At 33.9% G+C, this 13,407-nt stretch overlaps 1 protein-coding gene across 1 annotated transcript in view; it reads left to right on the top strand.

The window, feature by feature from the left end:
* The first annotated feature begins 9,340 nt into the window (after nt 1-9,340).
* The window catches only part of LOC133192294 (transient receptor potential cation channel subfamily M member-like 2), a 41,770-nt gene continuing 37,703 nt past the window's right edge, over nt 9,341-13,407 (top strand). The window contains exons 1-8 of the mRNA XM_061328307.1: nt 9,341-9,608; nt 9,959-10,068; nt 10,236-10,339; nt 10,530-10,699; nt 10,961-11,134; nt 11,650-11,844; nt 12,373-12,547; nt 12,870-13,035. Coding sequence (XP_061184291.1) covers nt 9,348-9,608; nt 9,959-10,068; nt 10,236-10,339; nt 10,530-10,699; nt 10,961-11,134; nt 11,650-11,844; nt 12,373-12,547; nt 12,870-13,035 — 1,355 coding nt within the window. The 5' untranslated portion in view covers nt 9,341-9,347. The remainder of the gene's footprint in view (nt 9,609-9,958; nt 10,069-10,235; nt 10,340-10,529; nt 10,700-10,960; nt 11,135-11,649; nt 11,845-12,372; nt 12,548-12,869; nt 13,036-13,407) is intronic.

Genomic DNA, 13,407 nt, shown 5'->3' with positions numbered 1-13,407 from the left:
CGCAATTTATTATGCTTTACAGAAACTAGACTACTACTTACGCAATGCAAAGTTTGTGATAAGGACAGATCATAAACCGTTGAAATTTTTTTGGAAGCACCAATGAAAAACAAGAAGATACAACTTTTGGCTCTGAGTATAGCGGGTTACGATTGCAAAATAGAATACATCACAGGAACAGATAATACGTGCGCTGTCTTTTTGTCAAGATAACCAGACAATCCTGTAATAAATAAAAAAGGAAAAAGAGGAATTTGTAGACCCTAGTGTAAATGATTAGACATTTGAAATAAATTTCTTAGATTCAAAGGCTTTTAATCCTGAACAGTTTGCTAGTTGCGAACTTGAAAGACCAGATCTACTTTTCAAAAATGACCTTGAAATTTTTAAAGGAAGAAAATGCAGATATAGCCAAAGTACAAAATAAAGATCCAGAAATCCTAAAAATCAAAAATACCATCTTACAAGGAAAAGCCGATAAATCAATATCAAGTAAATACATGCTAATAGATGATGTTGTGTATTTTCTGTCAAACATGGAACATGATCCTATCGTACGTTTGTACAATATTATGATGATACTGGGCATATGGGAATAGGTAAGACATTTGTTTCTATTATGCAAAAGTATTACTGGCCAAACTTATATCAAGAAATTTAAGTCATGTGTAAAGTCCGAGCAATTATCAGGTAAATTAATTAATCCATTAATATTGTAGGTAGCAAATCAATGTAAACGCTCAATGCGTTAATCCAGGTACTTAATCGCCCCCGGCGATATACTTCCTCCTTGGAATTCAAAAGTCTTATTATCAACTTTTATTTACATGTAAGCATATAGTTAAATCCATAAAAATCAACACAATCAAGCACCGTAAAATCATATAATTAATCCTGAAACAATATTTAAGCGAAGTAATCCAAACACAAATATACTAAAAACTGAATCCCGTATTAAATCATCACCCGTATATATAGTAAATGGCTACACCCTTAAGGGCGTAAACAAACGATTCTAAAAAAAAAAAATAGCACGAGTGACGGGAAAATAATGTGTGAAATAATGCAGAGATTAAATGGACAAATAAAATATTAAATTTAGAAAACGAGTCTTACTAAAATAGATGTAACATATGTAACTATATGTGTTACGTATTCTATAAAGTCCTTAAAGAAGTTAAGACCACAACTTCAAGAGACAGACATACCTCCATATCGATTTGCAAAAGATGGGTTAGATTTGTCGGGCCCATACCCTCGGTCTTTATTAGGAAATAAATATATATTTGGGTTTGTTAATTTATTTAGTGGCTGGCCTGAGGCCTCTGCTGTGCCGGATAAAACAGCAGAAACGATTGCTCATTTGATTTTAGAAGAAATCTTTCCAAGATATGGGGTGCCTTTGCAAATAGTCATTGATAATGAGACAGAATATGGCATGTCAAACGTTGCAATATTCGATCTTTTGCATTTGCATTGTATAATTTTCCATTTGCATTGTATAATTTTTATTTGTATTGTATAATTTTCTATTTGTATTGTATAATTTTTCATTTGTATTGTATAATTTTTATTTGTATTCTATAATTTTCTATTTGTATTGTATAATTTTCATTTGTATTGTATAATTTTTATTTGTATTGTATAATTTTCCATTTGCATTGTATAATTTCTTATTTGTATTGTAAAATTTCTTATTTGTATGCGATAATTTTTCATTTGTATTGTATCCGCGGACTGTTTATTTGTTTCGTTACGAAGGATTTCATTGGTCAAGTTTCAGCCTGTATCGGGTTGAAGATGTTCCGGATGCTCAAAGCAAACTGGGCTCATATGTATTTGCTTGCTTGCTTGCTTGATTGATTATTGTTTAACGCCGAGTCGGCAATATTTCAGCCATATTTCGGCGGCATATGTATTTGCGTGCATGTTAGACGGTCATTGGATTCTAAAAAGGGAGCGCTGGTAGATGGCAAATAAATAATCTGTCCTTAGGAATGCTGACTGAGAAAATAAATAAATTGACCTTGAGTGGTGGTAACTACCCCCCCCCCCAAAAAAAAAAAAACGTTTTCGGGTTTGGGCGGATTTTCTTCTTTTTGTTTTTCTCCTTGTCTCTGGTCATATTGGAAATAAATATTCTCTCCTGCGAGAGAATGAAAATAAATAATCGGATTCGACACCCCCCGAGAATCAAATGGTCGTCCCTTTGCATGCACCGCAAATAGAGGAGCCGAGTTTGTGTTTGTAGAGAGTGCGCGATCGGAATTGTGGGAAGGGTACCAGACTAAGTTTGTGATGGGCACCTGAGACCTTTATACAGACTAAATTTTATGACCAATGACATCCTTCGTAACGAAATAAATAAACAATCCTCGGATACAATACAAATGAAAAATTATCGCATACAAATAAGAAATTATACAATACAAATAAGAAATTATACAATGCAAATGGAAAATTTAGAATACAAATGAAAAATTATACAATACAAATGATTTTTTTTACAACACAAATGGAAAATATAGAATACAAATAAACATTATACAATCCAAATGGAAAATTATAAAATCCAAATGGAAAATTATAGAATACAAATAAAAATTATACAATACAAATTGAAAATTATACAATACAAATGAAAAATTATACAATACAAATGAAAAATTATACAATACAAATAAAAATTATACAATACAAATGGAAAAGATCGAATATTGCAACGTTTGACATGCCATAACAGAAAATGAAAACAGAATTGTCAAAGAAACCTTACAAGAACTGAACATCTCACACGTTACTACATCGTATTACCATCCACAAAGTAACGCAAAAGTTGAACGATTCCATCGTACAATGCATGATGTTTTATCCAAGAAATTACAAGACAACTTAACAACATGGGGCATACATCTCAATCAGATATTAGCTGCTAGTTCTCGCCCTTTTTCTTGCTTTACAACAGGGATGTTGTTTTGCCCATTGATAAGATTTTGAAACCTTGACGCAAGTACATGGCTGAAGACATTCATAAAATAGCGCTTCAGGAACAACATAAAACTTTCACCGCGTTCATAGAATAATGAAAAAAGCAAAACAACGACAAATGAAATATGCAAATAAAAACACTGTACACGAAGAAATAAAAGTGGGAGATCCAGTTTATTACAAAAATAATCAAAAGCAAAGTAAATTGCAAAATAATTTGAAACCCTTTTATTGTGTTACTGAACAAACTACACCAGTGACATTCAAAATTAAAAATCACAGTTGGACGTTTGAGCTGTGAAAACACATAAAGAACTCTTGCGATTGGCAAAAGTAGATTGGGAAATTCCAAAAGAGGAAGACGGTAGACCTATTAGAAATAAAGCGTATGCAATACCTCCTGAAAGTGACGAAACAGACGAAGTACCTGACATTGATGACCCAAATGACATTACACCATTAGCTAAACATGCTAATAGATTTAGAAAGGTAAGAGACGATTGGTCTGACTAGGACGACATACCTTTATGGGGATTGTCTAAACGCCAAAAACAACGTAAACAGACTAACCCTAGACAGGATTTAGAATCTGAAGAGTTAGCAAATTCCAGTGACAGTGAGACTATACAACAGGCATCAGATTTTGATGAGAATGTTACATTCCAAAGTCTCGTACAAAGAAAATAAAGCAATATAAATCGTCGAATCATGAAAAAAAAAAACAGTGAAAACGTTAGAAGCAGCACTTAAATTATTACTCTAGTCTTCTAACAATTTTGTTGATGAACAATTTCATTGAATTTTCATGATTTGAAAGAGTAAAATCAGATCAATTAATTGGATAAAACTTGATCTACAGTTAGTAGCGAGTCTGGGTATGACATATCGGAATAAGTTTTCTGAACTAGTACTCAAAGGACAGTATAATGAGGTTTTATCTTGAAAAGCATGAATGGTGTAAAATATGAAAAGAAGGTCTAGGATTACGCTAAGTAATGTGTCTGAGTATGACATTAGTTAGATGAAGAAATCTAGCTTAGAATAAAATTGAGACTTGAAAAAATTATTACATGGTTGTTTTCTCTCTGTGAAATTTCGCAGCCTCTGTGTGACTAATCTAATCATTTCTGATACAAAAGTGCAATACAATTTGAATGACCATATAAGTAATGCTATTAAAATGTCACATCGCTATTTGTGATTTCAAGTTGACTCTTTGTTCACAATTCTTTAAAGCGAATTTATAAGTCAACATTTCAATTTTATATGACCCTCTTAATTCCACATTTACAAGATTCAGCTTATAAATTGAAAAGAATTAGCTCATGAATTAAACAAATAAAAAATATACAAAGTATTCCCTTAAATGAGAATGGTTGGCTGACATGGGTATATGCCTTCTCCTGGGGATAAAACGTTCTATTATTATAGGGTCAGTAATTGTGTTCTATATTTGAAAATGTGTGTATGAAAGGTCAAGGTCAAATATGTATTGGTTGTCCAGAAAGAAAAGTTCTAGGTATAACATTTCAGCCAATTGTTCAGAGTCAGGAGTGACAGAATACCTAGAAGGCAGAGAGACTGACCATTCCAAAGTTCCAACTGCACCAGTAATGAGCGTGGAAAATGCTGAAAATATCAGGGTTTGAAGACAATCAAATATCCAGCTACAATGGTTCTTATGAAGCAGAGATGAAATCCACAAATGCTGATGATAAACAGCCACGAAAGATCAACACCATGTATCCAAGTCTCGGACTGACCAGTAACAATTAAGCAGAAAGCTTTAATTAACTCTGTTGCAGATTGCAATTATGTGTGTTTACGTTTGCTGTGATGCATGAACTCTTATTACCACTATACGATCACAAACATTATGACAATGTGTCATGTCTGGGATGTCACCGAATTTAAGGGACATTCATCATTATCCAGTAGATGTCACCCAGTGAATGGGGACATTCATCATTATATTATCATTACATATTATTATAATACCAATAGTTCATACAAAAAATTGAAAGAATGTAAAGTTTCTATTAGAGATATATTCGAAGACTCCTTTTCCGATCCCATGTCTTCTATTTCAAAATGTTCTGCGAAAAACTGTAAAACCTGTGACATTTTGATAACTAACACTTCTTTCACCAGTAATAATACTGGACAGAGCTTCTGTACCAAAACTTGGGAAAATCTGAACTGCAAATCTTCTAATGTTGTCTACGGAATAGAATGTAATCTTTGTGGACTTGTTTATGTTGGTGAAACTAAGGGATCACTCAATAAAAGAACATCAGGTCATAGATTTCAGATAAATAACGGGGGTCAGCAACTTTTATACAAACATTTTAATTTACCTGATCATTCTATTTTGTCAATGAAAGTTAGAATTCTAGAAAAGATTTACCACCACACAAACAGTCCATTACTGAGTACACCTTTCCGTAGACAACGAGAAGAATTTTGGATTAGAAAGCTAGGGACAGCCTTTCCCTATGGATGTAATGACAATGTCGATAGTGTTGGAAATCTTTCCAGTCCACAGTGTAGCAATGTAAATGTGATGGGACTTTTTAACCATACACAGAGACGTAAGCGTAGTCATGGGCATCGGTCTTACAATAAACCTTTAATACACGATGTCTCTTTTGTTCATTACTACCTTACGTAAATAAACAGTTAGGTCTACATCATATTCGCACCAAACTTTACTCTGTCCCTTTGAAACTTTTACATAGTCTTCTTGAAAAGGTCAAGGAAAGTCCATTTTTTGATTCCTCGACACCAGAATATAGGCTCGGATCTGTGATTATGGATATTGCAAATCATAGGCTTTTTAAACCCCCGCGTTTTACTGAAGAATATGCAGCTAAAACAATCCGTTTTTTCCTTAAACTTCAATATGCCAACAAAGGAATTGACGCGGTTAATATAAGTAATATTCTTAATCACAAAAGGGTCCAGTCTTGTATTCCACCATATTTCAAGTTAAAGACTACATCTTGTATTTCCTACAAATATACATCGACTGTTGCTTCCAAACTTTTTAATTACAAGAAAACTTTACAGGGCCTGGATACCGAATATCTGAAACATAATCCTCAGTCGTGTTCATGTTCTTCTTCACCCTATAACTATAGTCCTGCTGGACACGTTATTATTGGTGACGTTAATATAGTTAATAATGAGGACCTTAGATCTCTAATTTTAAAAGGTCCTAAATTTAGGGAACCTCGATCCTTCAACTGGCGTCGGAATTTCATAAATATTATGGATTCTGTAGAGGACTACGCCAGGCGATGGGCCAGACATGAAAAAGAAGACCTTGACACTTTGTCAGAATGGATTAAATGTATCAGATGTATGTTAAAATCACGCATTAAAAGATTGAGGGGCAATATGAGAACCATCTATCCTTCTGTATTCAATAATCCAGAAGTGAAAAAAGAATTAGATAGATTACATGATCAGTACGTACTGGTCCCTGCTGACAAAGCAGGTAACAACATTGTCTTTGTTTGTAAGGCTCATTATATTAAATGTATTTTAGAAGAATTTGGATTTAATTCTACAAGTGGTAATCCAACTTATATTCATAGTTCCCTTTCTAAGGAAGAAATTCTTCAAAATCATATGTCAGTTTTGAATATTTTTAATATTCCAAACAACCAAAATGAATTTGAATTGCCATATTTATATTGGATTCCGAAACTTCATAAAAATCCTTACAAACAAAGATACATAGCGGGTTCCAGTAAATGTTCAACCAAGCCTCTTTCTTTACTCCTCACTAAGATATTAACAGTGGTGAAGGAGAAACTTCAAGAGTACTGTGCAACAATATATTCGAGAAGTGGTGTAAATCAGATGTAGATACTTAAAAATTCTTTTGGAAAATTTGAAATCGCAAGATTTTATCAAAATCAACAGCTTAAAAACTTATGACTTTTCTACTTTATACACAACCATTCCCCACGATAAATTAAAGTCCAGGCTTTTTGATATCATTGACAGCTGCTTTTTCAATAAAAATGGAACTCGTAAATATACTTACCTTGTCATTGGTCATTTGCAAAATTAATTTGTTAAAAAACATTCTGATTGTACACACAAGTACTCTGAAGTTGACATTAAAAAGATGCTTGAGTTTCTGATTGACAATATCTATGTGGTTTTTGGAGACCAGGTCTTCCAACAATCTATTGGAATTCCCATGGGTTCCAATTGCGCCTCGTTATAAGCAGACCTTTTTTTTGTATTCATATGAAGCAGAATTTGTCCAAAATCTTGCACGTGAAAAGAAGAAAACACTTGCTGTGGCCTTCAACTCGACATTTAGATATATCGACGATGTATTGTCAATTAACAATGGCTATTTTCATTCTTATGTCGATACGATATATCCTGATGAGCTTGAGATAAAAGATACCACAGAGTCTGACACATCTATTTCATATTTGGATATTTTACTTGAAATAGACGTTAATGGTAATCTAATAACCAAGCTTTATGATAAACGTAATGACTTTAACTTTTCAATCGTCAACTTCACTTACTTGTGCAGCAATATACCTTCATCACCTGCATACGGGGTATATATCTCTCAGTTGATTCGATACGCAAGAGCATGCTACGTATGAACAATTTCTAAAACGAGGTAAATTATTGACAAACAAGTTGATGAAACAAGAATATCAGCTGCCTCGTTTAAAGTCATCATTTCGTAAGTTCTATGGTCGATACAATGACCTTGTCAGCAAATACAATTTATCATTGAGTCAAATGCTGACTGAAGTTTTTCATACAAATTGTTAGGCCATTATTTACACACTGAATTGTCGATGGATTTTTCCGTTATTTCCCGATCATGACAGGAGCACACGGCGGGTGTGACCGGTCGGCAGGGGATGCTCACTCCTCCATGGCACCTGATCCCACCTCTGATGTTTAGAGGTCCGTGTTTGCTCTGCTCCTATTTTGTATTTTTTAATGGACCTTTGAGCTTGAATACTGTTCGTTATCTCCATATATTTCATCCAGTAGATGTTACCTACCCACAGGATGTCACCAAATCTGAAGGAAATTCACCGTATTCCATGAGATGTCGCCGAAATGCAAAAATCTTTGTCAAGAGGATGTCGCCGTTTTTCAAAGGACATTCGTCATTATTAAATAAACAAATCGGGATATTTTGATTAGACATCTGTGTGTTGTGTGTTATGGACATTTTAAAGTGATTATTTTATGGACATTTTAACTCATTGTGTTAATGCTTTTCATTAAGTAAACACTGGTCAATGTTTCCTCTGGTTTGGGGAGGAATGTAACACAATTTAAATTATAATCTTAATTAATATATTAATTTGTACAGTGCATTTATTTATGTTTAAATATTGTGTTATGAATTATAATTGATACTATCGGTGTGTAAAGCGACGGGCAATGACATCTTATTATGAACTTGTTTACATACTCTGGTAGATTGGATACAATAAGAGAGCGTCTCAGTTGACGGACAATTAGTTTTTTTTTTTTTTTTTTTTTTTTTTTTTTTTTTTTTTTTTTTTTTTTTTTTTTTTTTTTACAATGTGTTGTTCTCGAACCTTGACACTTTCCAATCAGACTTTGTGCAAAGCTGCAACCATCTAATTAATTGAAGAATGTGCAAGATACACAGCGTTAATATAAACAGAGAACATTGCCGTGTCCTATAAGGAGATGAGAGACAGAGCTTCAGTGAGGGGCGGACTGTATTATTATTTGATTATTTGACACTGTAATAACTTCCTGATTGTTGTTACCAAATATGTGATCCCTTTGATGCAGCCTCTTGTACAAAAGATGTGCGCCCTGAGTATCAATAACTTATATCTGCAATTTTCATGAAAGAAAGGTGTATTGCAAATTTATTTTTGTGACCTTTTCTTTGGTTATTGTGAGACTTTGAACCCAAGAGTACATGTAGGTCCACAATTATTGAAATACAATCTATTTGCAGTGCATTATGGGTCCAGTGCATACTGGAGAAAAATTCATTTGAATCAATGTGCACAGTCCAAATTTTGTCTTCAGCCTGGTGTTGCGAAAGAGCTCGCAGTGTAAACAGGGCTTTGCTGCACTTGCTATAATGTTGAATTTTATTTGTAAAATAAGCAGCATTTAGTTCTAGGTATGAAATATAGCTACATGTAATAGTTGTTTCAGATGTACAAACTAAGTTTAGCAAATGCAAAATTATACGTTTTGCCCATTTTTGTAAGTCTTGCTTGCTTTTCATTAATTAATCTACATAATTTTTTTCATTCAGCTTTCGATTTTTTTGTTGTAAATTGTCCTGGCTACCCGTCTTTGAAGAAAAAATGGCAGGTATTGAGCTGGACACGAAGTTATACCCTTCAGATAGATATGATCTGGTCACATTCTCCACAGACCAAAGGGGCGCTGTTTCCTCCTCTATGCCGGACTATAAGAAATACCAACTAGAGAGATTCTATGACGTTCAGACGTCCCTAACACTTGAGGAGGCTCGTTACTCAGAAATGTGCAAAAAGATACCGGGGTTGGGTCGAATTCCCAAGAATCGCTTTCGAAAACAGGACCAGGATTTAGAATTTCAAAAGGTATATTTGTTCAATTGATTTGTAAGTCAAGTTTAGCTGTTTTAATAAATACAGTCAAATCTCCTTGTCTTGAACTCTATGGGACCGAGATATAGAAGGTAAAATACTTACGAAATACATGGTAAGGACTTCCTAATCACTTCGACATATCCATGGTATTAGAGATATCTGTGTTCGAGATACTAAAGTTCAGCTGTATTTAATAGAAGAAAAAGACATATGAAAACATAATTTTTATTTCTTCCTATAGATGATAGTTTAAGTGCTTAGAATTACTCAATGGCAAGACCTTTTTAAAAAAAAATCATTTAAATTCATATGATGAATATTTATTTGAATTTTTTTGTCAGAGGAAACAAGAACATATAACGTTTGTAAAGCAGCATTTTCGACAAATAGAATGTTCTAAATTTGTGCCAAAACCAAACCAAACCTCAGTCAAGAAAATAAAGGACTTAAAGTAAGTCTAAAGACAGAGTGAACTTTTAGTATAGTAAGTCTGAAAAAAGACGGGATCTTGTAGTGAAAACTAAATGGGAGACTTAACAAAAGTGTCATCTTTATATATAGCAATCAGTATTACATTATCAGTTTGGTAAAGGTATAAGAATTTGTCTTAATTATAAGGTGCCATTGTGGAGAGGTTTTGTCAGAGCATGCTGGACTATCTAATACTCAACCAATGAACAGTGTTCAGAGAGATATCGTGGAGGCCTATCTCATCCCAGACAGTAGTATGTTTAAACACTTCAATTTATAATTACTAAGACAAAAATAGGTTTATCTTCATTGAAAAGGTATCTTAACTTTGCATGATCTTTGGAAACAATTATGCATTCCGATAATTTGTGATTGTTTTGATGAAAAAATATGGAACATTGTTACTGTACCATTTTACATGTTGGTGCCTTGTTTTTGTAGAATTGCGAAGCATTATAAATCGAGAAACACTCTTCAAAGCCCCACCAGATAATATACCTATAATTCCGTGGAGCAAAGAGGAAGCTTTTCGGGAGAATATTTGTACAACATTTGGAAAAATAAGTTTTATAAACAATGATAACCAGTTAGGGGAATCTAAACCTGCAATGGTAAGGCTTTCCTTAAATCTCCAGCAATAAAAAAGTGGTAACGGTGCATGTAGATTTTTGTTATCATAATTTAAAAAAAAAACAGAGGTCACTGTGAAACTCCAAGAAATACAAATTACAAGTGTATTTTTTGAGTACCTCTGAGAGTGTTTGCATGACAATTCCTATGTTTATTTTTAGTATGTTCGACTGAGTCACAAGGTTTCTGTGGACAAATGTATTTCAGGGTGTTTGATTGAAAATTCTTATGTTTATTTTAAGTATGTTCGACTGAGTCACAAGGATTCTGTGGACAAATGTCTGGAGCTGATGGAGAAGCATTGGAAGATAATGGAGCCTAAACCCCCCAGTCTGTGTATCTCAGTGATAGGAGGGGCAAAAAGCTTCAAACTGGACAACAAAATGAGAGAAACTTTCAATACTGGTCTGATCAAGGTAACACCCCCACCCCACCCCCTGCACTTCCCTTTTTATGTCCCACTTTAACCATTTACATCTACATACACTTACCTTCAATCAAAGCGGATTTTCAGCAGTCTCTTTACCTACCTCAATCTTCTACATTTTTTCTCTTATACATTGTACCTTCACACCTTTTGAAACTTTGTGCCCTACATGAGTTTATAAGGTGGCCGTACAATGGATGTTTTCCAGTAGTTTATATCCAGAAGTGTCAAGTCTCCTATACCCGTCTGTAACCCCTAAATTTTCCTCGTCCACTTTTTAAAACATACTTTAAGTATTTCCTACCTGTTCAAGCTATTGAGCTATTGTTACATTAATGAACAACAATTCATTAACAATTCATCTCTGAAAAAAACTTGGATTAGCCACGGTTGAATATGATATCCATAATATGACAAATGGTTTTAATGTCTCATCAGATTTCTTTAAGTACATTCTTTTATTCTTCATTGTTCTAGTTGACTTGTGATTTCTTTTTGTTCCAGGCTGCAAAGACGACTAACGCATGGCTGATCACAACAGGGTCAAATGTCCGAGCGATGAAGGCTGTAGGTAATGCTGTCAGTGAGGCTCAGTCCTTCTTGTGGGACAATGACAGAATCACCCACACGCTGCGCCTGATCGGAATCGGGCCCTGGGGATATGTCAAGGACAGAAAAGAGCTAGAGAGTGATGGAAATGTAAGTCAACAAAAATGAAAGGCACTGTGTTGTCCATTTTCTCCTATTGGCCTCTCTCCCTCTCTCTCATTCTGTCTTTCTCTCTCTCTCTCTCTCTCTCTCTCTCTCTCTCTCTCTCTCTCTCTCTCTGTAAAAAAAAGTTAAAATAGATTAATTTTTGTTGTCCCTTTATTCAAATTAGTGTAGTATTTGAATTTAAGTTCCCAAAATCCTATATTACAATGTATGTCTTGTTACATAGAAAAATTTGAAAAATTTACTTTGACTGACCTTGCAATATGAGGTTAAACCCAATTTGTTTACATGATTGTTTGAAATACATTTCTGTAGAATATTGGAAAAATATTATTTGGGTTCCACAATTAACTTTTAGAACTGTATCCACTTCTATATTGTATTGAATAGATAATTTAATGAAGTAGCATTATTTTGTATCTAATTTTCAAGATACACAAATATTGTGATTTACTTATTAGAAATTATACATTGAATCTACATGTAATTTGAATAATAAATTACTAATTCCAGGGTCGTTTTCCAGTGCATTTTAAGACCAGTAATGTCATTATTCATGGTAAACCTGTCCCCCTGAATCCTAACCACACCCATTTTGTTTTTGTTGATGACGGTGTCAGAAACACATACACCGGGGCCTCAGAGTTCAGGGCTCAGTTTGAACAGAAAGTCTCCAAACCTACAGAAGGTAGGTAATTCTCTTATAAGTACACTGCCACATTAATTTTCCTGATTTGTCTAAATTAGTGTTGTTAAGTACATAAAAAGTTATTTAAAGATCAGTATGTACTTGTTGTAAGCCGTGGAAATTTGTGACCATTTTTGTTCCATTCTGGAAGGGACATTGTAAAAATCTGTGGCATGCAATGATGGGATATACTTTGTTATACAAAAAAAAATCTTTCTGTTTTAATACAAATATTTCTCAATTTTTAAAGTGTATGTCTCCAAAATTTATTCAGGTTTGTAGTAAAAATGTCAAATGACTTCAACTTTTTATTGATTTATAGCTGGAGGTTTAGGTATTCCCGTTGTTTTGGTGATCTTGGAGGGAGGGACTGATGCCATCCATGATGCGATGGTGACCCTAGAACACACAATCCCTGTCGTTGTCTGCTCAGGAACTGGACGAGCAGCTGACATCTTAGCTTATGCCTACTCGCACACTCGCAGCAAGTAAGATTTATCTCCCTTTGAAAGTTTCTCTCAGAATTACATGTATAACAAAATACTCTGTTATATGGAAGATTCTAAGTGTTTGGTATCAACTGTGTAATACTATCTATAGTGTATAACCAAGGTATATGTTCTGCATGGCTATCTGTCTACTAACTGGTTATTTGTATCATCTTATTCATATATTACATACTTATCTTGAAATGGTATATAGTGGATGATAACTCTTGCTGTACATTTCGGCATACTTCTGGTACACTATATCTGATAACTAGCTCAATAAACAATTTTCTCTTAGTCTAAGATACATTCTGTTCTTTACAAAATGACAATACTGAATTTGAAAGCTAACTGAAGATAATTTGACTATAA

The sequence above is a fragment of the Saccostrea echinata genome, unplaced genomic scaffold (genome assembly GCF_033153115.1).
Source record: "Saccostrea echinata isolate AGI-Se365-2 ecotype Australia unplaced genomic scaffold, CSIRO_AGI_Sech_v1 ptg000025l, whole genome shotgun sequence".
In the NCBI taxonomy this organism is placed as follows: domain Eukaryota; kingdom Metazoa; phylum Mollusca; class Bivalvia; order Ostreida; family Ostreidae; genus Saccostrea; species Saccostrea echinata.
This window is presented reverse-complemented; position numbering and strand designations above follow the sequence as displayed.